We start from the raw sequence: 26,788 nt of genomic DNA, 5'->3' as shown, positions 1-26,788 counted from the left end.
TTTCACGAGAAATGGAATAGTGCATTCTAATATAAGGCAGAATGCTGTTTTTTGACTTGGGGAAAAATTTCCACTTATAGAATTATTCAGACTGAAAGGTTTCTGTCACAGCTTAGATGGCAATAAAAATTATATACTCTGGAAAATTGCTCTAGAGAACTCAAAAATTTGCTCTGGTTACTCAGACACACACTAATGTCAAAGATATGTGAATAGTTTTAATAAATTTTATAATATTTGCAAGTAGGTTGGGGTAAAGCAGTATTTCTATATTAATAGTATTTTTTAAATTTATTTATTTATTTATTTATTGGCTGTGTTGGGTCTTCATTGCTGTGCATAGGCTTTCTCTAGTTGTGGCCAGCGGCAGCTACTCTTTGCGGTGCACGGGCTTCTCATTGCAGTGACTTCTCTTGTGGAGCACGGGCTTTAGGTGCGAGGGCTTCAGTAGTTGCAGCACATGGGCTCAGTAGTTGTGGCGCACAGGCTTAGTTGCTCCGCGGCATGTGGGATCTTCCCAGATCAAGGCTCAAACCTGTGTCCTCTGTATTTGGATTCTCAACCATTGAGCCACCAGGGAAGTCCCTGTATTAATAGTATTTTATAGAGATGTTTTTATTGTATAGGTAGCTAAATTTTACATATAAACATTTGAAATTCATCTGCTTAAAAAGGTTTGTAGTTTTAAGTTGAGCCAAAAACTTTAAAATATTGTTTGTTTCTTTAATATTATTAAATTACGTAATATTATTGGGGTTTTTTCACATTTAAATAATGGAAAGTCTTTTATCTAAATTTGTAATTTAATGCACTGACTTTTAAAATTTACAGATGGATCCTTTTATTATTTAGCAGGTAACATCTAAAGGAACTGGTTTAAATCCTAATGCCAAAGTATGGCAAGAAATACCTCCAGGAAATACTGATGCTGCTCCAGTAACTCATGGAACTGAAAGCTCTTGGCATGAAACAGCAGCCACATCAGGGTCTCATCCTGAGGGTAAGTCATAAATATTTCATCAGAATGAATCACATTTTGGTTAAACATATGGCCAAACCAGTTTATATAGAACCTTGGGGTACATCATTTGATTATTTGATAAAGTAAATTTATAAATATTTAGCATGTAGTTTATATGCCATTCTCATTTATGTCCAGTACAAATGAATTGTCACTAATTTCAGACAGTAGTTGTATCTTTGGGGTCAGCATTTTAAAGATCGTTTTGTTTGTTTTTTACTATTTATTTATTTTTTGGCTGCTTAGTTGCGGCATGCAGGATCTTTCATTGTGGCGTGTGGGCTCTTCGTTGTGTTGTGTGGGCTTTTCTTGTTGTGGTATGCAGGCTTTGTAGTTGTGGTACATGGGCTCTCTGGTTGTGGTGTGTGGGCTCAGTAGTCAATGGCACACAGGCTTAGTTGCCCTGTGGCATGTGGAATCTTAGTTCTCTCACTAGGGATTGAACCCGCGTCCCCTGCATTACAAGATGGACTCTTAACCACTGGACCACCAGGGAAGTCCTTGAGTTCAGCATTTAACCCATGTGTAACGTGGTATTTTAAAATTAGTTTTGATGTACTGTCACTGGTAATGCTATTTACTCACTGTTTGATCTGTAAAACATTAACAATAATAACTAATTTTGGCTTGGATTTTCTGAGAATTAAATGAATAAAGTACATGAAGCTGTCTTATACGTAGATAGTACTATGTAAGTTTAAGCTATTGTTAATCATTTTAGCTTATCCATAACGGTCAAATTTATCTCTCTTGGAAGAGAACTCTTATTTTAAAACCACGTGGACGTTTTCCCAATTGGTAGAATTCTTTGAAATTATGTTATAGAAGGCAAGTGCCCAGAGTGCCTACAAATAGGATTTTGAAGAATTACTGGGACTTCCGTAGTGGTCCAGTGGTTAAGGCTCCACGCTTCCAATCCACGGGGTGTGGGTTCGCTCCCTGGTCAGGGAACTAGGATCCCACATGCCACAAGATGCAGCCAAAATAAATAAATAAAAATAAAGAATTACTATTTACTTTCAGTATGTTGTCTTTAATACAGGTAATAGAGAACTTGCAGATGATATGTGTAAGGAATATGAAGTAATGTATTCATCTTGTGAAACTACAAGAAATACTACAGGTGTTGAAGAATCAACTGATGGAATGATTTTGGGCCCAGAAGATCTGAGTTACCAAATATATGATGTTTCTGGTAAACTTTATGGTTTTATTGGCAAAATGGGAATGCAGTATGCTAGTCTTTTTTCCTCCTCCAGTCTCTTTATCATTGTTCTAGTAAACATACGGCATTGATCACTGTATTTTATTATTTGAAGAGAAGTTTATGTTAATGAGATGTTAGGTGATTTTTATAAATACTGTTTTCAAATGGCCAAACGTGAACATTGTAATTTTAAAAGAATGTTTATTTTAAAGATCTTATTAAAGGAAAGTGTGAAATTAAAGGTGAAAGGAAAAAACAGTCAATATAGTTAAAAGAGACCTAAATTACAATCTTTCAGAGTCCAAGTTTCCTAGTCTTTTAGTTGGGAGTTCTATCAATTTTCCCATCACTTTTGTCAGTGTGAAATGCATTTATAATTGTGAAATTGCAGGAATTAATTTTGAGAAAAGTGTTGTGTTAAATCAGTTCTGTAATTCAACTTGTGAGGGTTTTTTTTGCCCCCCCCCACATTCATTTAATTAGCATGGATTAGTAGATGCTTGGATTTGAAATGGATGAAATTTAAAAGAAACTAAAAATAGGCCATAGACCCTGATTACCTAACTTTATTTTTCTAATTTCTAAAGGATCTCTTTGGAAAATAAATGTAGTAGGGAGTAGGCATTTCTGTCGCTGCCTAGTTCCCTGGCATTAGTCAAAGTATATAAACCTTTGTCCTCAGTTTATTTGTCATAAGTATCTGGATTAGATTTCTAAGGTTAGTCAGCTGGTAAGTTGATTGCTAAAGTGAAATGGGGTGTTATTTCCATATAATAATTAAAGGTGGTTAAATTTTACTCCCTCCTTGTTATCAACAAACCTAACCACTGGCTACTTTGAGCATGGAGTTGGCAGCCAGTTGGTATTTTAAAAGGTTTGCTATAATGACATTGAAGGCTTAAATGAAATTATTATTCATTTAGCCAACATTTGGGTGGGTGAATTTTGTATTAGAAGGATTGCATATACTACATAGAAATAGGATGCTTCTCATTTCATTTTTAGTGAAATTAATTTAATATCTAATATCACTTTGAATCTTGAGTAGTAAGACAAAGTAGTGGTAAAGTTATGCACAAAATTTATCTTTACATATACCCTATTATCTATGTATTTAAAGGAAATTTAGCCTGCTTAATCATTAGTGCTTTTTTTTTAAATAAATTTATTTATTTATTTATTTATTTATTTAATTGGCTGTGTTGGGTCTTTTCTGCTGTACACGGGCTTTCTTTTTAGTTGTGGTGAGTGGGGGCTACTCTTCGTTGTGGTGCACAGGCTCCTCATTGCCATGGCTTCTCTTGTTGCAGAGCACAGACTCTAGGCATGTGGGCCTCAGTAGTTGCAGCACATGGGCTCAATAGTTATGGCACACGGGCTTAGCCGCTCTGCGGCATGTGGGATCTTCCTGGAGCAGAGATCGAACCCGTGTCCCCTGCATTGGCAGGCAGATTCTCAACCACTGCGCCACCTAGGAAGCCCTCATTAGTGCTTTTTAAGAAGAGGACATATTGTATGCTTTGAGACAGTGGTATTTTGTTTTAAGATTCTAATAAGAGACTGATGGTTTTCCAGGCTTGAGTCCTGAAAAAATGTCTCATGTTCTAGGTTTAAATAATAGAAAGCATGGAGGGCTGTTAGAGATTTGGTCCAATGCTTTGGACATTTTTGAGTGCTTTAAATATTCCTAGGAAAGTATAGTGCTCTACGGTTGAGCAATGAAAAGAGTATTAAGAGATAGAAGTGGGAGATTTTTTTGTTTGTTTTTTTTTTAATTGTAGTTGATTTACGGTGTTGTTAATTTTTGCTGTACAGCAGAGTGATTCAGTAATACGTTTATATATATGTTCTTTTTTATATTCTTTTCCATTATGTTTTATCATATGATATTGAATATAGTTCCCTGTGCTAAACAGCAGGACCTCTTTTATCTATTCTTTATATAATAGTTTGCGTCTACTAACCCCAAACTCCTAATCTATGCCCCCACCCCTTGGCAACCACAAGTCTGTTAAGAGATAGAAGTTTAAGGAGTGTGACTAACATCTGATTTAATACTGTCAGTAGGACAGATGTGGAGCCATATATATATATGTATATATATATATATATATATATATATATATATCCCACTTTGTGTAGTTCTTCTCTTCAAATTTAGATTACTATTAGTTTTGTTCTTTGAGTTTTCATTAAAGGAATAAGTAGTTATCACATTTTTTAAGTATTCAGGGTAATGTTTTACAATATGGTATCCAGGTGCTCTTAGTATTACTGATGATTTGCTAATTACTTGATAAAATAATGTAATTTTAAAACTGATGTGAAATCTGTCGAAAGAAGAATAGATAGGTGGAAAGACTTTTAGACCTTGCATATCTGAATTCTAAAAAGAAGAAAATTACAGTTTTCTGGTGATTTTAACTTGTGCATACTTTGTGACTTAGTCTGAGAACAATATATGTAAAGTTTATTACCTGTGGTAATTAGGTATTTTTCCCCTCTTGTTTTCTACCATCAGGAGAAAGCAGCTCAGCAATTTCTACAGAAGAACTAAAAGAGTGTTTGAAGAGACAATTAGAATTCTGTTTCTCACGGTACAGTATCATTTTTTAATTGACATTTCTCCTTTTTTGAGTTGATTAGTAGATGTAAAATACCTGTGAAATAGAATGGAAAAATGGTGGTTTTAATTTCTTTCTGTGATGTATTTTGGTATCATTCTTCATTGTATTTCTTAATTAGATTTAAAGATATAGTCTCCAGTTGGATATGTGAAGAATCTATTCCAAGTAGAAAGATAATGAAATTTCTGTTGGATATTTTGCCTGTAATCATGTTCATTTTTAGGATTCTTAAAGAAGTTTTTATCTCTTAATTTATATTTTTAGTAGCTGGCTCTTGTAACCTTTGATAATATAGGGTTTTTCTAATTAATTAATTAATTTATTAGCTGCATTGGATCTTCGTTGCTGCACACAGGCTTTCTCTAGTTGCAGCAAGCAGAGGGGCTTCTCTTCATTGTGGTGCGCAGGCTTCTCATTGTGGTGGCTTTTCTTGTTGCAGAACATGAGCTCTAGGTGCGTGGGCTTCAGTAGTTGCAGCACATGGGCTCAATAGTTGTGGCTCACGGGCTCTAGAGCACAGACTCAATAGTTGTGGCGCACGGGCTTAGTTGCTTGGCGGCATGTGGGATCTTCTTGGAGCAGGGATTGAACCTGTGTCCCTTGCATTGGCAGGTGGACTCTCAACCACTGCACCACCTAGGAAGTCCTAGAGTTATTTTTAGTAAGATGCGTGGATGGGTGTAGAATTTATATTATCATCTTATTAAATAAAGAGTTCTTTCAGGCAAACATTTCAAGATGTATTATTTACAGATAAGAATTAAGAATTACATAGGTATATTTATAGCTTAGATGTATGAAACTTCAATATGTAGAACTGCCCATTCCAGAATATACAGAACTTTGTATATGCATGCAAATGTAATGCCTTCTGTTTTTCAGAGGAGGACAAGTAAACCAGTTTTTTAAGCTAGAAACCTTTAATAGACTTCTTTCTTTCTTTACGTATAATAGACTCTGGACTCAGGTTTAATTGATCCTTCATCTTGAATATCTCCGTTTTCTTCTCCTTTTTATCCTTTGCCTTTGTAGTCTAGTACAGGCCCTATTTTTATAAAAGCAAGACCTTTCTGGCTTTTCTCTAGTCAGTTGTTCTTCAGATGCACTTCATTTTATGTAACATACTTGTCAATAGTCATTTTTAAATCTTTGCCTACTAACTGGATCATTTGTGTGTCTGCTTATATTAGTTTTTTCCTCTTGATTCTGTTACAATTTCCTGCCTTTTTGCATGTGTTAGATATTTTGATTATAATTTGGACACTACGTATGCTGGACACTACATATAAAAGAAACTAGAAGCTGCAAGTGTCATAATTTTTCTCTCTAGACAAGATTTGAACTTTCTTCTGGTAGGCAGAAGCAGATTGATTTCTTCAGTCCAGTCAGGAATTGAGCTGAGTCAGGGCTGAGCAGCCATTTTAATTAGACTTGATCCACCTTTGATTTATTTCTATTCCTTAGGCATGACCTTCTTAGGCTTTTCATTTTGAAGTTGGCAGTTTTCTGTTACCTGAAACACCAAGGGAAATTTAATTCTGTTCCTCAGAGGTTTGAGATGAGTTCTTTAGCTTCTTACCCTGTACAGCTTCAAAATCTGGCAAATGTCTTTTCAGGGATAACTGTCTTAGGTTTGATGCAGGGTTCCTTCTTCCACTGGGACTTACGCGAGACCGCAGAGATTTTACTGTTTTTTCAGCCTGGCTCCCAGCCTCCCATCTTCCTCCTCAATAAATGTCATATGAAAGGAAATTAGCTATGTGTTAGAGGCTCCTTTACCAGTCGTGTGCAATGGCCTAAAATAAAGCTCTACTAGTTTCCTTCTGGTCCAGGATCTGCAGATACCCTGAAAGAGAAAGATCATCTTTCTGGAATTTCATTTTGTCCTTGTGGCTTTCACAGATCTCCTTCATCTCCAAAACCATGATTGTTTGTAATCTATCCAAGCTTTTTTGTTGTGGTGTGACTATGGCTTATCATGATCTACCATATCCTACTCAGAACTACAGTACAGTTGAAACCAGCTGAGCAGTTGGCATTCGTAGCTCAGCAAAATTGCCACTAAGATATATTAGGTATTAGTCGTGAACATATTAGGTATTAATCATAATCATAGATGTTATATGTCTATTAATTTGACTTACTTCTGACAAGATACTGTTTCTTTAAGGGTGTGTCATACTTTTTATAACAATAGACCTGTTGAAAGGCTAAGTTGCTTTAGGCTACAGTGTATGTTTACACTTGTCTTATTTTCAAGTTCTTAAGGAATATCTTGTTGATTAGGACAATAATAGTATGTTCCTTCTTTTATTCTGAAGTGAGTTTAACTGTAACTGGTATCCTCTCTTTTCTTTTTCCCCTCAAGGCAAATAACCAACACTTGTTGACAACTGTAACCTTAAAAAAAGTAATTACTACTCTATTTTAATATAGTTTGAATGTAGAGGCCTTGACCCTACTCTTTGCCAAGCACTAAGGCTTTGTAACGCATTTTGAATGACAAAGATCCTTCATGGAACCTGTATTCTGACTGGGGGAGACAAAACAATAAATGTGATAAATAAGCAGCTTAGAAGTGTGTTAGGTAATAAGTGCTATGGAAAAAAGTAGAGCTGAGTAAGCAAGGGAAGGGGGGAATCAGGAGTTCTTGGGTGGTTTCAGTTTTAAGTAGGGTGGTCATTAAGAAAGTGGCTTTTAAGCAAAGATTTCTATATTTATAACCAGACTGCTTCAGAGGTTTGATGTAAATAACAAGACATGAATTTGATTCTCCTTCAGTTTGTTAAACAAGATTTTATGTGTAAGATAGAGTGTTTGTATCTTCCTTTTTAAAACATGTATCTTAATCTTTTGTCTTAATATAAAATGTTTTAAATTTATTTTAACTTTATTATTTAAATTTAAATAAAAAGTCAAACATACCTATTAAAAAATGCAAACATTAAGAAATTTAAAATCCTCCATGATCCAACTCATGGTTTACACTGCTGTTTTCCCCATATGCATATTCTAACGTCAATGATAAGGTATTTATAAGATGGAACAAAACTGTATGTAATATTTTGTAACATACTTCAAAATTTAAGTCTCTTTCCATAGTAATATAATTTCATAAAATCCCTTATTCAAAACTGTTGGGCCCAATGTATTTAGGGATTCAGGAACTTTCCAGAAGTTGTTAGAATATATTTGTTGTATATTACATATTTTCATAGTATTATTTCGTATTACTGTGTTATTTCTGATAGCATAATTTTGTTTTCCTCGGTTTAGTGACAAAAGTGAATAAGGCATCTCTTTTCTTTAGATGCTTTTTGAGACTTGTTTGTTTTATAGGACTGTTGCTTCTCTTATTCCTTTCAGAGAAAATTTGTCAAAGGATCTTTACCTGATATCTCAAATGGACAGTGATCAGTTCATCCCAATTTGGACAGTTGCCAACATGGAAGAAATAAAAAAGCTGACCACAGACCCAGACCTAATTCTTGAAGTGTTGAGATGTATGTAAATCATACCTTTTAGCATTCTTTTAAAATCAAAAATTAAATATTCTTTTGATTTCTGATCATACAGGAAATTGTATTTAACTCCATATTTTTTGCTATTTTGTGCTAATAATGTATCTATTTTTACTGACTGGTACATATATAGCTTCTATATCAGTTCTATACCTTGGTTGTTCATCTTGATACCCATTTACTGAAGCACTGTGTGAGCAGTTACACCTCAGTTTTCTGGGCTGTTAGAAAGCTTTATGTGTCATTATCACACCTGCTAAAGCAATGTTTCAAACTTTTCAACGAAAGTAAAAAGTAAACTTTATATCATAACCCAGTACACACAGTACAGACAACTGAAATGTTAATTATACTAAATGCTTGAAATGAGTTCATTTCTTTTATTCAAAAGTTGTTTTCACAACCTATTAAAGAGTTGAGATCTGCAGTTTGAAAAATACTGCTCTAAAGTTTGGTAAAGAATTTATATTTTTAGATTGAGGCTTAAAATTTTTAGTGTTGTTTGTGTCATCTTGGTAACCTCTCTTATATGGGTTTGTTAACTACTTAAATAAAGGTAGATCTCTTACATGAAATTTGTTGAAATATTTGAAAGTTAAATATAGCAAGTCCAATAATAGACTTACATGGCAGTAGGGATTCCCATTCTCAGGGAGATAAAATCATTTATGAAATCTCTGATCAGTTTGTATAGACATCATTTCTTTCTTTCTTTCTTTCTTTTTTTTTTTTTTTGGCGCATGGACTTAGTTGCTCCCCAGTATGTGGGATCTTCCTGGAGCAGGGATCGAACCCGTGTCCTCTGCATTGACGGGCGGATTCTTAACCACTGCGCCTCCTAGGAAGCCCCATCATTTCTTAAAATGACCCAGTCTTGTCAACATTTAACTCCAACCAATCTCCTACCTTCAAGGGCTGAAACCTAGCAATTATATACAAGCCTTCTTCCTTAACAACTACTTTTATTCTCAGCTGCACAGGGAGATGTGGCATAGTATCCTTCGAAGGGACTAGAAGCAAAAGTTTGGATTGTGGTACTACCTTCATTCAGTATTAACTCAAAAATCAGCATCTGAAAGATGGCTTCTGGGTCTCTGTAGTAGTAAGAGTAAATATGTTAAAATCACAAAAAGATTGTAATCATTTGTATATAAGTCTTGGTTTAAGTAATTCTCAGACTTTAATTTTAAGAAAAATTTCTTCACATATCAAGCTCATTACATTTCCCAGAGCAGTGTTTGGCTAATGCAAGTACATTGATTTTATTGAAATAAAGAATTTGGTAATTGTATATAGGGAAATACCCTATGAGAAATAAATATTATATACTCCTTGAAGGCTTCTTTTCAACCCCAACACTGTGCCAAGTCAGAAAGTAAGTACTCTGAATATTTGTTCAGTGAATAACATTGGACAATGTTCTTTGCATATTTATCTCAGGATATTTTATTGTAACTGTAATCTTTGATTCTACAACTTAATTTCTTTAAGATGCTAGCCTCTGCTAATTTATTTAGTTGGAAATTGAATAGTTTTTTAATGGAATTATTAATATCACTATTTTTCACTTTTGAATGAAACTTTTTTTAAAATTTCAGCTTCTCCCATGGTACAAGTTGATGAGAAGGGCGAGAAAGTAAGACCAAGTCATAAGCGTTGTATTGTGATCCTTAGAGAGATTCCTGAAACAACACCAATAGAGGTAAATCATGAGCAAAATATTCTTAAGTGTTTAAATTGGAGGAGGTAAACAAGCAACGTTTGCTACTGCTCTCATATCAATTACTTTGAATAAGATAAACATGAATTTGCTTTGTAAATTCTGAAATACTATAAGAATGGCCAAGAGGGAGGAAGATGATAGAATTCTGTGTTCTTAGAACGGTAGACTGAGTATTGCAGTGATACTAATTCTCAATTTATTAATTTGACTGAATGGCAATTAAAATATACATAGGCTCTTTTGGAGCTGGAGGATTAAACTGAAAGGATTAATTTAGACAGGAATGAAGAAAAATATGAGTAAGGATTAATGATTTAGGACTAACCCTACTGGTTAGCAAAATACAAAGCGAAGCTGCAATCATAAAGATGGTGTGCAATAGATACAAGAGTAAAATAATGTTTTAATGAAACAATAAATCCAGAAATAGGGAGTTCCCTGGTGGCCTCATGGTTAGGATTCCAGGCTTGCATTGTCGTGGCCTGGGTTCAGTCCCCACACGCCACGACTACAGTGCCCATTTGCCCTGGAACCTTTGTGCCACGACTAGAGAAGAGAAAACCTGCATACCACAACTAGAGAGAAGCTCGCACCCCACAACAAAAGATCCTGCACATCTTAACGAAGATCCTGTGTGCCGCAGCTAAGACCTAACACAGCCATAAATTAAAAAAAAAAAGAAAAAGATTTTAAAAAGTAAATAAAACATAAATCCAGAAATAGATCCTTTTCTATAATAGTGTATGTGTAACATTTATTTAATAATCAGATTCTACCAAGTATTGTGCAGTATACTTTACAGTTATTTAAAGCCTAAGGTTTTTATTATTTTGTTTTAAAGATAAAGTAACTGAACCTTAGGATGGTTAAGTAATACATGGGCTGTTTTAAGTAACAGAGTCTAGATTTGAACTTAATCTTCCTGATTCCAAAGCCCATGTTTCTTAAGCCACGGAGCTTCACACTAAGTTGTCATGTTAAGGCATAATAAATTAGAGATGGGGAGGACTGATGAGTAACTTATATGGTAATTGATTAGCCATTTTAAAAAGAATTTTTAGATCCTTGTCACTTATTTGACAGATTAATAGGTAATTCATCTTTTTGCCTGGAGTCATTCAGTATTAAATTTCCAGAATGACGATTTCCTAAACTTAGAAGCAGTAAGAGAAATTAGAAAAGAAACTGTCAGTAGATAGATCTTAGATTTTAAATAATGAATTGTATGTCAAAAGTAACAAATTGAATGGAAAATTGCAGAATGGGAAGAATGTTTGCAATATTAAGAAACAATGTACAGTACGTGAGCCTGAACTCTAGGGCCAGAAACTGCCTGGATTTGAATCGCAGCATTTTTACTTACTAGCTCTGTGACCTTGGATAAGCTACTTAACCCGCTTTTGCCTCAGTTTTCTCATGTATTAAATGGGATAATACTCGTAAATAACTAATAAAATTGTGAGAGTTTAGTTAGTATACAAAGAGTTTTGAGCCGTACCTGGTGCATAAAACACTCTAAGGTTAGCCATTCTTATGATTTCTATAGTTATTATAATTCATATTCTGAATATATACAGAGCTCACACAGATGAAAAACAGTAGATAAAAGGAAGAAGGCAGCAACATACTATTCATTAGAAAAAAGTAAAGGAAGTGCAGATGGCTAAATTAGCCAGAGAAAGTCAATCTAGGCAGTAATCCCTGAAATTGAAATTAAATTGAGGGGATTTGGATGGTGACCTGAAAGACTCCTGTCAGGTGGAATAAATTTTGATTGCTTTAGACCTAGACTTCTAATACTTGGGAAGGTAAATCTATGAACATAACTCTTCCTAAAGAGTGATAAAGGGTGAAAATAGAAATTATATTAAGATTTTTAACTAAATCAATCAATTCATTATACATTTTAAAGGAATGAGAAATATTTGGAGAATATCTATGGATTTTTGAATATAGGGAATCGATGGGTGGTAGTCTAATAGTTCCACAGATAGTTCTCCAAAAATGTAATTCTAGACTAGATGGGAATTTATTTTTATTTGGTTGCTCTGGGTCTTAGTTGTGTCAGACAGTCTCCTTAGTTGTGGCAGACAGTCTCCTTAGTTGTGGCATGCAAACTCTTAGTTGTCGCATGCATATGGGATCTAGTTCCCTGACCAGGGATCAAACCTGGGCCCCCTGCATTGGGAATGCAAAGTCTTTAACCACTGCACTACCAGGGAAGTCCCTGGATGGGAGTTTTATTAACTGAACTTGGTGATATTTCACAAATGTCACAAAACTCAGCTTGTTGCCCCCTTACTTATTTCAAGCAGTATTTGACCCAAGTAGAGACATTCTCATTTTTCAATTCAGTGTATTAAAAATTAGATGGAGTCAGAATATAGGTTAGACTTTACTATTGTCCTGTTGATTGTCCAATCAGCTTAGTAATTGTCTTTTTTTAAATGGATACCCAGTGATATTTTGATATTTGTGGTACCATTAAACTAATCAGATTCTTTTAATATTTGAGAATTATTGGTTACTACTAAATTTCTCCTTGAACTCATCTGGATTTGAGTTCTACTTTGTTATAGTGTGGGTAGGTTTAAACAATCTGAGCCATCATTTCCTTAGGTGTAAAATGGAAACGATAAAATCTTCCAACACTGGGTTGTTTTCAGGAATAGACCACAGGGACTTCCCTGGTGGTCCAGTGGGTAGGGCTCCATGCTCCCAATGCAGGGGGCCTGGATTTGATCCGTGGTCAGGGAACTAGATCCCACACCCATGCTGCAAATAAGAGTTCGCATGCCACGGCTAAGAAGTCCACATGCCGCAACAAAGATCTCACGTGCTGCAACTAAGACGCAGCACAGTCAGAGTGAATGAATGAAAAAATAAAATAAAAATAAATAATGTCTTTTTTTTTTTTTTTGGGGGGGGTACATCAGGTTCAATCATCTGTTTTTATACACATATCCCCGTACTCCCTCCCTTCCTTGACTCCCCCCCTCGAGTCCCCCCCACCCTCCCTGCCCCAGTCCTCTAAGGCATCTTCCATCCTCGAGTTGGACTCCCTTTGTTATACAACAACTTCCCACTGACTATTTTACAGTTGGTAGTATATATATGTCTGTGCTACTCTCTCGCTTCGTCTCAGCTTCCCCTTCAGCCCCCGCCCCCTCCCATACCTCGAGTTCTCCAGTCCATTCTCTGTATGTGCGTCCTTGTTCTTGTCACTGAGTTCATCAGTACCATTTTTAGATTCCGTATATGTGAGTTAGCATATAATATTTGTCCTTCTCTTTCTGACTTACTTCACTCTGTATGACAGATTGTAGTTCTATCCACCTCATTACATATAGCTCCATCTCATCCCTTTTTATAGCTGAGTAATATTCCATTGTATATATATGCCACATCTTCTGTATCCATTCATTTGTTGATGGGCATTTAGGTTGCTTCCATGTCCTGGCTATTGTAAATAGTGCTGCAATAAACATTATGGTACATGTTTCTTTTTGGATTATGGTTTTCTTTGGGTATATGCCCAGGAGTGGGATTACTGGATCATATGGTAGTTCTATTTGTAGTTTTTTAAGGAACCTCCAAATAGTTTTCCATAGTGGCTGTACCAACTTACATTCCAATAAATGTCTTTTTTTTAAAAAAAGAATAAACCACAGTGTCTCACCCTGGATGGTATTTCAGTAGGTACTGTTTCATTTTCTATAATTTTTTAGGCATATTCAGTGTATACTTCCAGTTGTTTTCTCTCTTTTTTTATAAACTTCTTTCAGGCTATTAACTGTTACACAGTTGTGACTTTTGATAATCATCTTTTCCTAAATCCGTATAGTTTTTGGAGTTTTAGTTTTCATTTATGTCAGTTATGAAAAAGAAGATATCTTTGTGCACAGTTCATGTCTGTGACTGTTGTAGACAAGGCATCTAGATTAAATGAAAATGCATGAAAATACTTAGCATCTAGAAAGTGTTAATGTACAACATCCCCTCTCCCCCCACCCATTTTTTTGAATAATGACAGGACTGAAAAGATTTTACTCTAAGGAAAATTTAGCTTGCTACTATCACTGAAATAATACTTCAGTTTTGCTGATTATAAAATAAGGTTCCATCCCTAAATCATGCACAGAATTTACACTATAACTATGCATGTTCTTGTTTCAGAGCATAATTCTACTCAACAGAAAAATGGGCAGAAGGCATAAGCAGTTACTAAGTAACGGAATAGAAAAGACCAAAAGACATAAAAGTGCCCATTATTTTGCATTTTTAGAGTTAACTGAAGTTTTTCTCTTTTAGGAAGTAAAATCTTTGTTTAAAAATGAAAACTGCCCCAAGGTGATAAGCTGTGAGTTTGCACACAATAGCAACTGGTATATCACTTTCCAGTCAGACACAGATGCACAGCAGGTGAGAAGAAAACTTTTCTTCTGATTTGAAGTTCTAGTGGTAAAAGAAGCAGTGTATATTTTAATTGGAGAAAAATATGTGCTTTCGATAATGTTTTTGTAAAAACTTTGGAGAACCTTGTTCACCTTTTTGGTTTTGCTTATTAATTGGTTTCCTTTTTGATGATCTTCCTAAAGTTTTTTTTTGTTTGTTTCAATTTAAGAACAGTTATCACACAATTTTAAAATTAACATGGAGATTGGAGACCATGTACCCAATAGTTAGTATTTCTATTACACAGTAAGCCTGTAATATATATAACGTCTCTCCACATTCTTGGAATTTTGACATAATGATTTTACTCTTGTTATCATGTCCTATTTAAAGATAAGCAAAATAATATTCCATTTGAACAAAAATTTATATGATATTTTAGAACCACTCACTGATTTTCTTTTTTTTTTTTGATTCTGCATCTTAGAAGGCCCTCTGAACCCATTTTAAAATTGATACGTAGTGATATTTTGGGTCTGTTTTGAATATTGTGCATTTTATTTGTAGTAGTCCATAGTAGTTAATATACAATAAATCTGAACTGTAGCTGAGATCTTAAATTTTTACTTTTTCATTCCCTATCACCTACATAATGGGATCACCTTCATAATTTTCTGTTGTTTAGAGAGAGTTGCTAATACCAAAACTCTTTTGATAGAATAATGATGGCTTTAGTGAAATGTTTGAATGCTAATGAAAGTTTCTTTCTGCTTTGTTAACAGGCTTTTAAATATTTAAGGGAAGAAGTTAAGACATTTCAGGGCAAGCCAATCATGGTAAGAAACATTTGTAAGCAGTCCAGCATGAAACAGGGAGGTTTTTGTCATCTGACTGTTAACAAAGAATGAATAACATTTTATAAAACCCATTTCGGCTCATTTGAAATGCTGTGTCAGAAAATTAGTTGAGAAAACATCAAAATGCTTTCTAAATAGCAATTCTTCTAGAAGTATAACTTCAGACAGCATAAAGTTTTAGGTAGATGCTGATTGACAACGTGTAAGATAATCGTAGATCTCAAAGTTAGGAGCAGGAATAATTTTTTAGTAACAGAAGTGGGAAACATTCTCAGTACTTCCAACCTCATTTCAATTAACTGCATCACCACATTACATTAGTACTCAACCGTGTGGGAACCTGGAAATTGTCATCGATGATACTTGCTCACTGTTTACGTGTCTAATCTGTTCTCAGATCCAATGAAATCTGCCTTCAAAGCTTCTTTCAGTCATTATTGCCATTGTTTAGGCTTGAGCAATTGGAATAACCTTTTAACTGTTAATACTTTCAGCTTTTCCCTCCTTATAGTCCATCCTCCACATTACTGCCAAACCTACCATCTAAGATAGAATCCTAAACGTGCACTCACTTTGACAAACTCCTCATTCCCTATGTAATATAATAATAGTGTTTGTAAATGCAATACATTATTCTTACTCTTATTGAGCTCTTAACTGTGTATCAGTGTCTGTTCCAAGTACTGTGTGTGTATAGAGTCATTTAATTTTTATGAGAACCTAATAAAATAGGTACTCTTGTTTTCTCCATTTTACTGGTTAAGAAAGTGAGGCATGAGAATCATCTCCCCAGTTCCACATAACTAGTAAGTGGAAGAACCAGATTGAGAGAAGCTTACATTTATTAAGAGGTTATATGTCAGGCACTGTTCTAAGAACTTGACATATTTAAATCTCATTTTTGCTGTGTGGTAGATGGTGTTATTACTTTCCGTATTACGGATGAAGATAACCTGCCAGTTATCCTATTTCTTCTACCTATAATGCTCTCCTCTTTATTATCTCCTTTTCCCACTTAAGGCTATAAAGATATTCCCCTAGGTCTTCTAACAATTTTAAAGTTTTATATGTCAGATTTAGGTCTTTGATACATCTGGAATTAACTTGATATATAAGACAGGGATCTAATTTCATTTTTCCCCCATCTGTAGAAAAGCAGTTGTCTCAGCATTTATTTAAGTGGTGTGTGTTTCCACAACTAGAATGTTGCATCTATTCTATCTCTAGGTTACTGAACCAATATCACTGTTTTAATACCATAGTTTTCTTTTCTTTTTTCTTCTCTCTTTTTTCTTTTTTTCTTTTTTTTTGGGCTGCGTTGTGTCTTTGTTCCTGTGCGTGGGCTTTCTCTGGTTGCGGAGAGCAGGGGCCACTCTTTGTTGCATTGGCATCTCTTGTTGCAGAGCAAGGGCTCTAGGCACTTGGGCTTCAGTAGTTGTGGTATGTGGCTCAGTAGTTGTGGCTCACAGGCTCTAAAGTGCAGGCTCAATAGTTGTGGCACACGGGCTTAGTTGCTCCGCGGCATGTGGGATCTTCCTTGAACAAGGCTCGAACCCATTTCCCCTGCATTGGCAAGCAGATTCTTAACTACTGCGCCACCTAGGAAGCCCTAAAGTAGTTTTTATTGCTTTTTTCCCTCTCCTTGGTAACTTAGTGATCTTTCAAAAGATGTTTTCATATGCAGCAACCTTGCTGAACTCCTTTATTGTGTCTGTTAGTTTGTTGGGCCTTTTGGATTATCTCCTTGAGAGATCTTATCTGTAAATAATCACTATTTTGGTTATTCCTTATACCTCCCATTTCCTCCCAAGCTATTGCTTTTGCTGAGACCTCAGGTATAGTGGTAAATATGTCTGTCTTTTTCTTTTCTCTTTCCTCCCTCCCTCCCTCCCTCCCTTCCTTTCATTATAAAGTAGTTTTCATTCTTTATAATGAAAGTAGTTTTCTTATTTCTCTGCCATTTTGGTTTTCATATATGGTTCTTTTGATTATCTGGCACAATAGCAGTATGCTTGCTAGGAGAGTCACATTAATTTTTGTATCATTCATTAAAGCCAAACGACTTTGCACTCAGAAAGACAGATGCAAGAGCAAGAAAACATATATTCCAGCCCTTGATCCTGTTTTCAGCCACAGGCTCTTTGATTTGGGCATGTCAGTTACCACTAAGGTCCTGGTTTGTTTCTTTGATGTGTGCATGCTTTTCATTTCTGAAGTTCTGTGGTTCAAAAGCAGTGATCTTGGAGGACAAAGGGATTAGTGCATAATGTTTGTCCACCTATTGATAAATTCATTAAGAGGCAGGCAGTGCTTTGTATTTTAATTGACTTCTTATGATTGAGAATATTAAGTTTTATTTGGATATCATATATATTACAGAATATATGTGTATAGAATATATATTTATTACTGTACATATTTCTGTTGTATATTTACTATTTCAGAATTTTCAGTGTGAAAGTAATACCTGTATGTGGTAAGAAAGTCAAATGATTAATAGTAAAAAAATTAATTAAATCTCCTTGTCCCAGATTCTTCCAGTCATTTTCCCTAGAGGTGATGAGAGAGAGCAGTCTTTTCTGCATCCATCTAGGAATTTTCTGTCTGTCTGTCTTTATGTGAATGGAAATGTACATAGTAGATCTTCAAGATCTGTTCTTTTTTCATAGTAGATCTTCAAGATCTTTTCATTAACTACTGTTTCAAGTATACATACAGTATTGTTCGTGTGTATCATTTAATTATTCATTTCTCTCCATGGACAAACATTAAGTTGTTTCCCTGTTTACAGATAATTTGTAACATATTTCTTTAAGTTTTTTTTATTATGATAAAGTATGTGTACATACAATTTGCCATTTTTAAGTGTACAGTGGTGTTTAGTACATTCACATTGCTGTACAGCCATCACCAGTATTTATTTCCAGAACTTTGCAGCATCCCAAACAGAAACTCTTATACCCATGAAACAGTAACTTCCTGTTCTTTCCAGCTGCCGGTAACTTCCCTTCTAAGTCTCTGTCTTTCTGAATTTACCTATTTTAGATACCACCTGTAAATGGAATCATGCAATATTTGTCCTTTTGTATCTGGCTTATTTCACTTAACATAATGTTTTCAAGCTTGATATATGTGGAGCATTTATCAGAACTTTATTGCTTTTTTATTGGCTGAATAATATTCCATTGTATGTATACCACATTTTGTTCATCCATTATTTATTGAAGGGTGTTTGGGTTGCTTCCATCTTTGTGTTATTATGAATAATGCTGCATGACTATCTGTTTAAGTCCCTGCTTTCAACTCTCTTGGGTATATACTAGCAATTACTGGGTAATACGATAAATATATGTTTAACATATTGAGGAGTGCATAACTGTTTTCCAAAGCAACTGTATCCTTTTACATTCCCAGCAGCAGTGGAGGAAGAGTCAGATTTTTCTACATCCTTACCAACACTTGTTATTTTTGCTTTTTTTGATAAAGCCATCCTAATGGGTAGAAAGTGATATCTCATGGTTTTGGGTTTCATTTTCCTAGTGACACATGATATTGGGCATCTTTTCAGGTGCTTCTTTGCCATTTTTATGTCTTTTTTGGAGAAATGTCTATTCAAGTCATTTGACCATTTTTTATTTTTTATTTTTATTTTTTTTTGTTTTTTGTTTTTTGTTTTTTGACCATTTTTTAAATTGGCTTATTTGTTTTGTTGTTGAGTTGTACCAGATCTTTATATACTCTGGATATTAATTTCTTATCAGATATATGATCTGCAGATATTTTCTCCCATTTTGTGGGTTGTCTTTACTCTCAGTGTACAGAAGCTTTTAATTTTCATGAAGTCCAGTTAATTTTTTTGTTGTTATCTGTGCTTTTGGTGCCATATTTCATAAGTCATTGCCAAATCCAAGATCATGAAGTGTTTACCCTATGTTTTCTTCTAAGGGTTTTATAATATTAGCTTTTTCTTTTGAACTGGAATATAGTTGATGTACAGTATTGTGTTCATTTCGGGTGTACTACATAGTGATTTGACATTTGCATACATATGAAATGATCACCATGATAAGTCTAGTAACCATCTGTCCCCATGCAAAGTTAATACAGTGTTATTTGACCATATTCTTTATGCCGTATATTATATCCCCATGGCTTATTTGTTTTTAACTGGAGGCTTATACGTCTTACTCCATTCATCTGCTTACCTGCCCCACAACCTCCTCCCTTCTGGCAACTACTGATATATTCTCTGTATCTGTGAGTCTGTTTTCATTTTGTTTTTGTTTGTTTTTTAGTTTGTGCATATACGTGAGATCATATGCTATTTGTCTTTGTCTGTCTTACCTCACTTAGAATAATACCCTCTAGATCCTTTCATGTTGTCACAAATGGCAAGGTTTTTTTTATGGCTAAGTAACATTCCCCTGTGTGTATATATCAAATCTTTATCCATTCATCTATTGATGGGCACTTAGGTTGCTTCCGTATTTTGACTGTTGTAAATAATGCTGCAGTGGATATAAAGGTGCATATATCTTTTGGAATTAGTAGTTTTGATTTCCTTGGGTAAATACCCAGAAGTGAAATTGCTGGATCCTGTGGGAGTTCTATTTTTAATTTCTTGAAGAACCTCCATACTGTTTTTCCATAGTGGCTGTACCAGTTTACAATCCTGCAAGCGTGCAAGGGTTCCTTTTTATCCACATCCTCACCAGCACTTATTATTTGCTGTCTTTTTCATGATAGCCATTCTAACAGGTTTGAGGTGGTATCTCGTGGTTTTGATTTGCATTTCTCTGATGATTAGTGATGTTGAGCATCTTTTCTGTCTGTGGCCATCTGTGTGTCTTCTTTGGGGAAAAAAATGTCTATGTTCAGGTCCAATGCCCATTTGTATAGGGTATGAGAACATAGTCCAGTTTAATTCTTTTGCATGTAGGAGTCCAGTTTTCCCAACTCTATTTAAGAGTCTGTCTTTTCCTCTTTGTTTATTCTTGCCTCCTTTGTCATAGGTTAATAGACCAAATAAATACATGTGGATTTATTTTTGGGCTCTTTGTTTGGTTTCATTGATCTGTGTGTCTTTTTTTGTGCCAGCACCATACTGTTTGGTTATTGAAGCTTTGTAATATAGTTTGAAATCTGGGAATGGGATACCTCCAGCTCTGTTTTTCTTCCTCAGGATTGCTTTGGCTATTTGAGGTCTTTTGGTTTCCAGACAGATTTTAGAATTATGGTTCTAGTTTTGTGAAAAGTACCTTTGGCATTTTAATAGAGATTGCATTGAATCTGTAGGTTGCCTTGCTTAGTTTGTCATTTTAACAATAATTCTTCAATCCGTGAGCATGATGTGTCTTTTCGTCTATGTTGTCTTCAGTTTCTTTCATCAGTGCCTTATAGTTTTCAGAGTACAGGTCATTTCCCTCTTTGGTTAGATATTTAATTTTTGTTGCAGTTGTAAATGGGATTGTTTTCTTAAAATCTCTTTCTGATAGTTCATTATTAGTGTATAGAAGTGCAATGGATTTCTGTGTATTAGTTTTGTATCCTACAACTTTACTGAATTCATTTATTCTAATAGTTTTTTGATAGTATCCTTAGGCTTTTCTGTATATAGTAACATGTCATTTACAAACAGTGACCGTTTTACTTCTTCCTTTCCAATTTGAATTTCTTTTTTTTTTTCCTTGTCTTGTTCCTTAACTTAGTGGAAATGCTTCAGCTTTTCACCACTGAGTATGATGTTGGCTGTGGGTTTGTCATATATAGCCTTTATTATGTTGAGGTATGTTCCTTATATACACTCTTGTTGAGAGTTTTTATCATAAATGGTAAATATTTGATTTTCTTTCTTTTTTAAAAAATATTTATTTATTTATTTATTTATTTATTTATTTATTTATTGGCTGTGTTGGGTCTTCGTTGCTGCACACGAGCTTTCTGTAGTTGTGGTGAGCGGGGGCTGCTCTTCATTGTGGTGTGCGGGCTCCTCATTGCAGTTGCTTCTCTTGTTGTGGGGCACAGGCTCTAGGCACACGGGCTTCAGTAGTTGTGGCGCACAGGCTCAATAGTAGTGGCTCGCGGGCTTTAGAGCGCAGGTTTAATAGTTGTGGCTCATGGGCTTAGTTGCTCTTTGGCATGTGAGATCTTCCTGGAGCAGGGCTCGAACCTGTGTCCCCCGCATTGGCAGGCAGATTCTTAACCACTGCGCCACCTAGGAGGTCCCTAAATGTTTAATTTTCAAAAGCTTTTTCCACATCTGTTGAGGTGATCATATGATTTTTATGTTCAGCTTGGCTATCTTTGATTCCTGAGATAAATCCTGTGTGATCATCGTGTGTGATCCGTTTAATGTGTTGTCAAATCCTGCTTGCTAATGTTTTGTTGAAGATGTTTGTGTCTATGTTAATCAGTCATATGGGCCTGTAATTTTCTTATTTTGTGTCTAGTTTTGGTATCTAAATGATGCTGGCCTTGTAGAATAAGCTCGGAAGCATTCCTTCTTCAATTTTGGGGGGATAGTTTAAGAATAGGTGTCAATGCCTCTTTAAATGTTTTGTAGAATTCACCTGTGTAGCCATCTGCCTGGTCCTGGACTTTTGTTTGTTCACAGTTTTTTAAAATTATTGATTCATTTTCATTACTGGTAATGTTGCTTCCTTCCCCTCCACGAGGCTTTCTGAAATCAGCAAGTGGGTCTGACACAGGCTCATTTCAAACTACTGCCTCTGTGCTGGGACTTGAAGTATGTGAGATTTTTTGCACCCACCCTTAAGGAGCAGAGCCTTTGTTTCCTACAGCCTTCTCAGTGTCCAGTACACAAACTCCACTGACTTTCTAAGCCAAACCTTCTGGGGCCTCATCTTGTTTTAGGATCTGGGGCTGGGGAGCCTGATGTGGCATTTGGACCCTTTGCTCCTTTGTGGGTAGCTCTGCAGTGTGATATTCCTCCTGTTTGTGGGTCACCAGCCTGAGGGTTTGAGTTCTGACTGTGTCTCATTTCCACTCCTTCGGTCCATCTCATTGTGCTTCCTTCTTTTTTTTCCCACTTAATATTGCAATCATTTAATTTTTTCAGATAAATAGGTGTGAACTTTTTTTTTCAAGAACTTTTATTGAGATACAGTTGACATAAGGTAAACTGCATATATTTAAAGCGTACAATTTGATATTTTTTTCTTATTAGTAATGTATGTATGGCAATCCCAATCTCCCAATGTGCTTCCTTCTTGATGTCTTTCTTATTTATTTATTTATTGGCTGTGTTGGGTCTTCATTGCTGCACATGGGCTTTCTCTAGTTGTGGCAGGTGGGGGCTACTCTTCATTGTGGTGCACAGGCTCCTCATGTGGTGGCTTCTCTTGTTGCGGAGCATGGGCTCTAGGCACATAGGCTTCAGTAGTTGCGGCACATGGGCTCAATAGTTGTGGTGCATGGGCTTAGTTGCTCTGCATTGGCAGGCGGATTCTTACCCACTGCGCCACCTAGGAGGTCCCTTTTGCTTAATTATTAATGCAGTGGAGGTACCTATGCATAGAGCCTATTCTGCTATTTTACCACTGTTTATTTTTTTGCTTATATATGCAATTATGACTTTAGGATAAATCCCTGGAACTAAATATCTGTTGCAAAAAGTATATGCATTTATTTAATAGGTAGAGCCAATTTACAGTCTTACAGTATTTTTGATTTCTTTAAAATTTCCTGTGGTTGTTTCTTTGATTTTCCTGCTTATGTATTTGGCTATTTTTCTATTAAGATTTTCTTATTAATTTATATGAGTTCTTAGAGAAGCTTAAGCTTCTTGTCAAATTAGCTATTTGTATTGTGATTATGTTTGTGGTATTTGTGTGGAAATCCATTTTTTTGTAGATTACAGGATTGATGAATTTTTTTTTTATGCCTTTGGACTTGAATCTAGTTTAGCTAGGCCCTCTCCAAGAAAATTGTTTTCTAATCAGCATTCTTAAAGTATAGTTTACATACAATGTACTCATTTGAAGCATACATTTTTGTTAGTTTTTGCAAATTTATGTACTGTTGTTTTCTCAGTCTTCCCTTATCAACATCCAGTGTAGGCAGTTATTGATCTGCTTTCTGCCTCTATAGGTTTTTTTTTTCCTGTAGTTTCATATGAATGAAACCACACAGTATATTGTCTTTTGTACCTGACTTCTTTCACTCACCATAATTATTTTCAGTAAACTGTATTGTTGCATGTATTGGTAGTACACTCTTTTTTACTTGCAAGTAGTATTCCAGTGTAGAAATATACAGGCATACCTTGGAGACATGGAGGATTCCATTCCAGATCACTGTAGTAATGCAAGTCACACGAATTTTTTGTTTTTCCAGTGCGTATAAAAGTTATGTTTGCACTATACTGGAGTCTGTTAGGTGTGCAATCACATTGTATCAAAAAATGTATTTAATTTAAAAATACTTTATTGCCACACACAAAAAAAGTTAATCATCATCCATGTCTTCAACCAGTCATAATATTTTTGCTGGTGGAGGATCTTGCCTTGATGTTGATGGCTGCTGACAGATCAGAATGGTGGTTGCTGAAGGTTGGGGTGGCTTTGGCAGTTTCTTAAAATAAGACAGCAATGAAATTGCCGTATCAATTGACTTGTCCTTTCACAAACCATTTCTCTGTAGCACACAGTGCTGTTCGATAGCATTTTACCCACAGTAGAACTTCTTTTAAAATTGGAGTCAGGAGACTTCCCTGGTGGTCCAGTGGTAAAGACCATGCTCCCAGTGCAGGGGACGTGGGTTCAATTCCTGGTCAGGGAACTAGATCCTGCATGCCGCAACTAAGAGACTGTGTACCACAACTAAAAAGATCCCACGTGCTGCAACTAAGACCTGGCACAGCCAAACAAACCAATAAATAAGTAAATACATACATATGATTGCTTGTTTAAAAATATAATAGTCCTCTCAAGCCTCGTCACTGCTTTAACAACTAAGTGTATGTAATATTCTAAATCCTTTGTTGTCGTTTCAACAGTCTTCTCAGCATCTTCATCAGAAGTAGATTCCATCTCAAGAAACCACTTTCTTTTCTCATCCATAAGAAGCAACTCCTCATCTGTTCAAGTTTCATTATAAGATTGTAGCAATTCAGTCGCATCTTCAGGCTCTACTTTTAATTTTAGTTCTCTTGCTGTTTCTACCACATCTGCAGTTACTTCTTCCACTGAAGTCTTGAATTGCTGAAAGTTATCCATGGAGGTTGGAATCGACTTCTTCTAAACTCCTGTTCGTGTTGATATTTTGCCTTCTTTCCATGAATCATAAATGAGCTTAATGGCATCTAGAATGGTGAATTCTTTCCAGAAGGTTTTTAATTGACTTTGCTCAGATCCATTATCTGTGGCAGCTACTGTAAAGCCTTATGAAATCTATTTCTTAAATAATAAGACTTGTTTTAATATATTTATTTTATTTATTATTTATTTATTTGGCTGTGCCAGGTTTTGGTTGCAGCACACAGAATCTTCATTGTGGCATGCGGGATCTTTTAGTTGCAGCATGTAGACTCTTAGTTCTGGTGTGTAGGATCAGTTTCCTGACCAGGGACTGAACCTGGGCCCCCTGTATTGGGAGAACAGTCTTAACTATCGGACCACCAGGGAAGTCCCCTTAAATAATAAGACTTGAAAGTTGAAATTAATCCTTGATCCATGGGTTGCAGAGTGAAAGTTGTATTAGGAGGCACGTAAACATGAATCTTACTGTGCATCTCCATCTGAGCTCTTGGGTGACCAGGTGAATTGTCAGTGAGCAGTAATATTTTGAAAGGAATCTTTTTTTCTGAGCAGTGGTTTCTCAACAGTAAGCCTAAAATATTTAGTAAACCATGTTGTCACCAACATGTTGGTGCTATCATCTAAGCTTTGTTGTTTCATTGATAGAACACAGGCAGAGTAGATTTGGCATAATTCTGAAGGTCCCAAGGATTTTTGGAATGGTAAATGAGCATTGGCTTTAACTTAAAGTCACCAGCTGCATTAGCCCCTAACAAGAGAGTCACCCTGTCCTTCGAAGCTTTGAAGCCAGGTATTGACTTATCTTCTCTAGCTATGAAAGTCCTAGATGGCGTCTTACAATATAAAGCTGTTTTGTCTACATTGAAAGTCTTCATTACTTATTTTAGCTAAATCTTCTGAATAATTTGTTGTAGCTTCTACATTAGCACTTGCTGCTTCATCTTGCACTTTGATGTTATGGAGACAGCTTCTTTCCTTATACCTCTTCAACCAACCTCTGCTAGCTTTAGACTTTTCTTCTGCAGCTTCCTCACTTCTTTCTCTCAGCTTTCATAGAATTGAAGAGAGTAAGGGTCTTTCTCTGGATTAGGCTTTCACTTACAGGAATGTTGTGACTGGTTTGATCTTCTATCCAGATCACTAAAACTGTCCCACATCAGCAGTAAGGCTGTTTGGCTTTCTTATCATTCGTGTGTTCACTGGAGTAGTCTTTCTCATTTCTTTCAAGAAGTTTTTCTTTGCGTGAAAAACTTGGCTTAACTGTTTGGCACAAGAGGCATAGCTTTCAGCCTGTCTTGGCTTTCAACATGCCTTTGTCACTACGCTTAATCATTTCTAGTTTTTGATTTAAAGTGAGAGATATGTGACTCTTCCTTTCACTTGAATCATGAGAGACCATTTTAGGGTTATTAATTGGCCTAGTTTCAGTATTGTTGTGTCTCAGGGAATAGGGCGGCCTGAGGGGAGAGAGAGAGAGAGCAAGAGAACTATCCATTGGTGGAGTAGTCAGGACACACATATTTATTGACTTGACTTAAGTTTATTGCCTTATATGGGCATACAGTAGTAACATCAAAGATCACAGGTCACCATAAGAAATATGATATTATTGACAAAATGAGAAATATTGCAAGAATTACCAAAATGTCACACAGAGACACAAAGTTATCAAATGCTGTTGGTATAAAAATATTGGGTCAGTATTCTGTATACTTGAAACTATTATAATATTGTGAATCAACTATACTTTAAAAAAACCCAAAGTGAGCAAATGTTGTTGGAAATATGGCTCTAATTGACTTGCTCAACACAGGCTTGACACAAACCCCCAATTTGTCAAAACAAAACAAAACAAAACAAAACAAAAACAAAACTGCAATATTTGGAGGCACAGTAAAGCAAAGCTCAACTAAAATACGGTATGCCTGTACTGCAGTTTGATTATCTACTCACTTGTTCTTAGACATCTTTGTTCTTTCGATACATCTTTTGTAGTGAACTGTCTTCTTAAATCTTTTTTCTATCTTTAAAAATTTGGTTGTTAGTCTTATTATTGATTTGTAAGTGTTCTTGAATTGCCTTTCATTTTCTTAACAGTGTATGTTGAAGAGTAGATATCAATTTTTTTAAGAACTTTTATTGAGATACAGTTAACATAC

The 26,788-nt window shown here is 35.5% G+C and overlaps 1 protein-coding gene across 4 annotated transcripts in view; it reads left to right on the top strand.

Annotated features, from left to right (window-relative positions):
- LARP4 (La ribonucleoprotein 4) overlaps positions 1–26,788 on the top strand; it is a 66,679-nt gene that overhangs the window by 15,712 nt on the left and 24,179 nt on the right. For 2 of the 4 annotated variants that reach the window (XM_057701719.1, XM_057701722.1), the window contains exons 2-8: positions 853–1,000; positions 2,064–2,216; positions 4,750–4,825; positions 8,222–8,358; positions 9,975–10,078; positions 14,411–14,521; positions 15,277–15,330. In XM_057701719.1, the coding sequence (XP_057557702.1) occupies positions 853–1,000; positions 2,064–2,216; positions 4,750–4,825; positions 8,222–8,358; positions 9,975–10,078; positions 14,411–14,521; positions 15,277–15,330 (783 nt within the window). Of the gene's footprint in view, positions 1–831; positions 1,001–2,063; positions 2,217–4,749; positions 4,826–8,221; positions 8,359–9,974; positions 10,079–14,410; positions 14,522–15,276; positions 15,331–26,788 lie in introns of all 4 variants that reach the window. The other 2 variants (XM_057701721.1, XM_057701720.1) reach the window with 2 other exon arrangements.

Source organism: Hippopotamus amphibius, chromosome 12 (genome assembly GCF_030028045.1).
Source record: "Hippopotamus amphibius kiboko isolate mHipAmp2 chromosome 12, mHipAmp2.hap2, whole genome shotgun sequence".
NCBI classification, from domain to species: domain Eukaryota; kingdom Metazoa; phylum Chordata; class Mammalia; order Artiodactyla; family Hippopotamidae; genus Hippopotamus; species Hippopotamus amphibius.
This window is presented reverse-complemented; position numbering and strand designations above follow the sequence as displayed.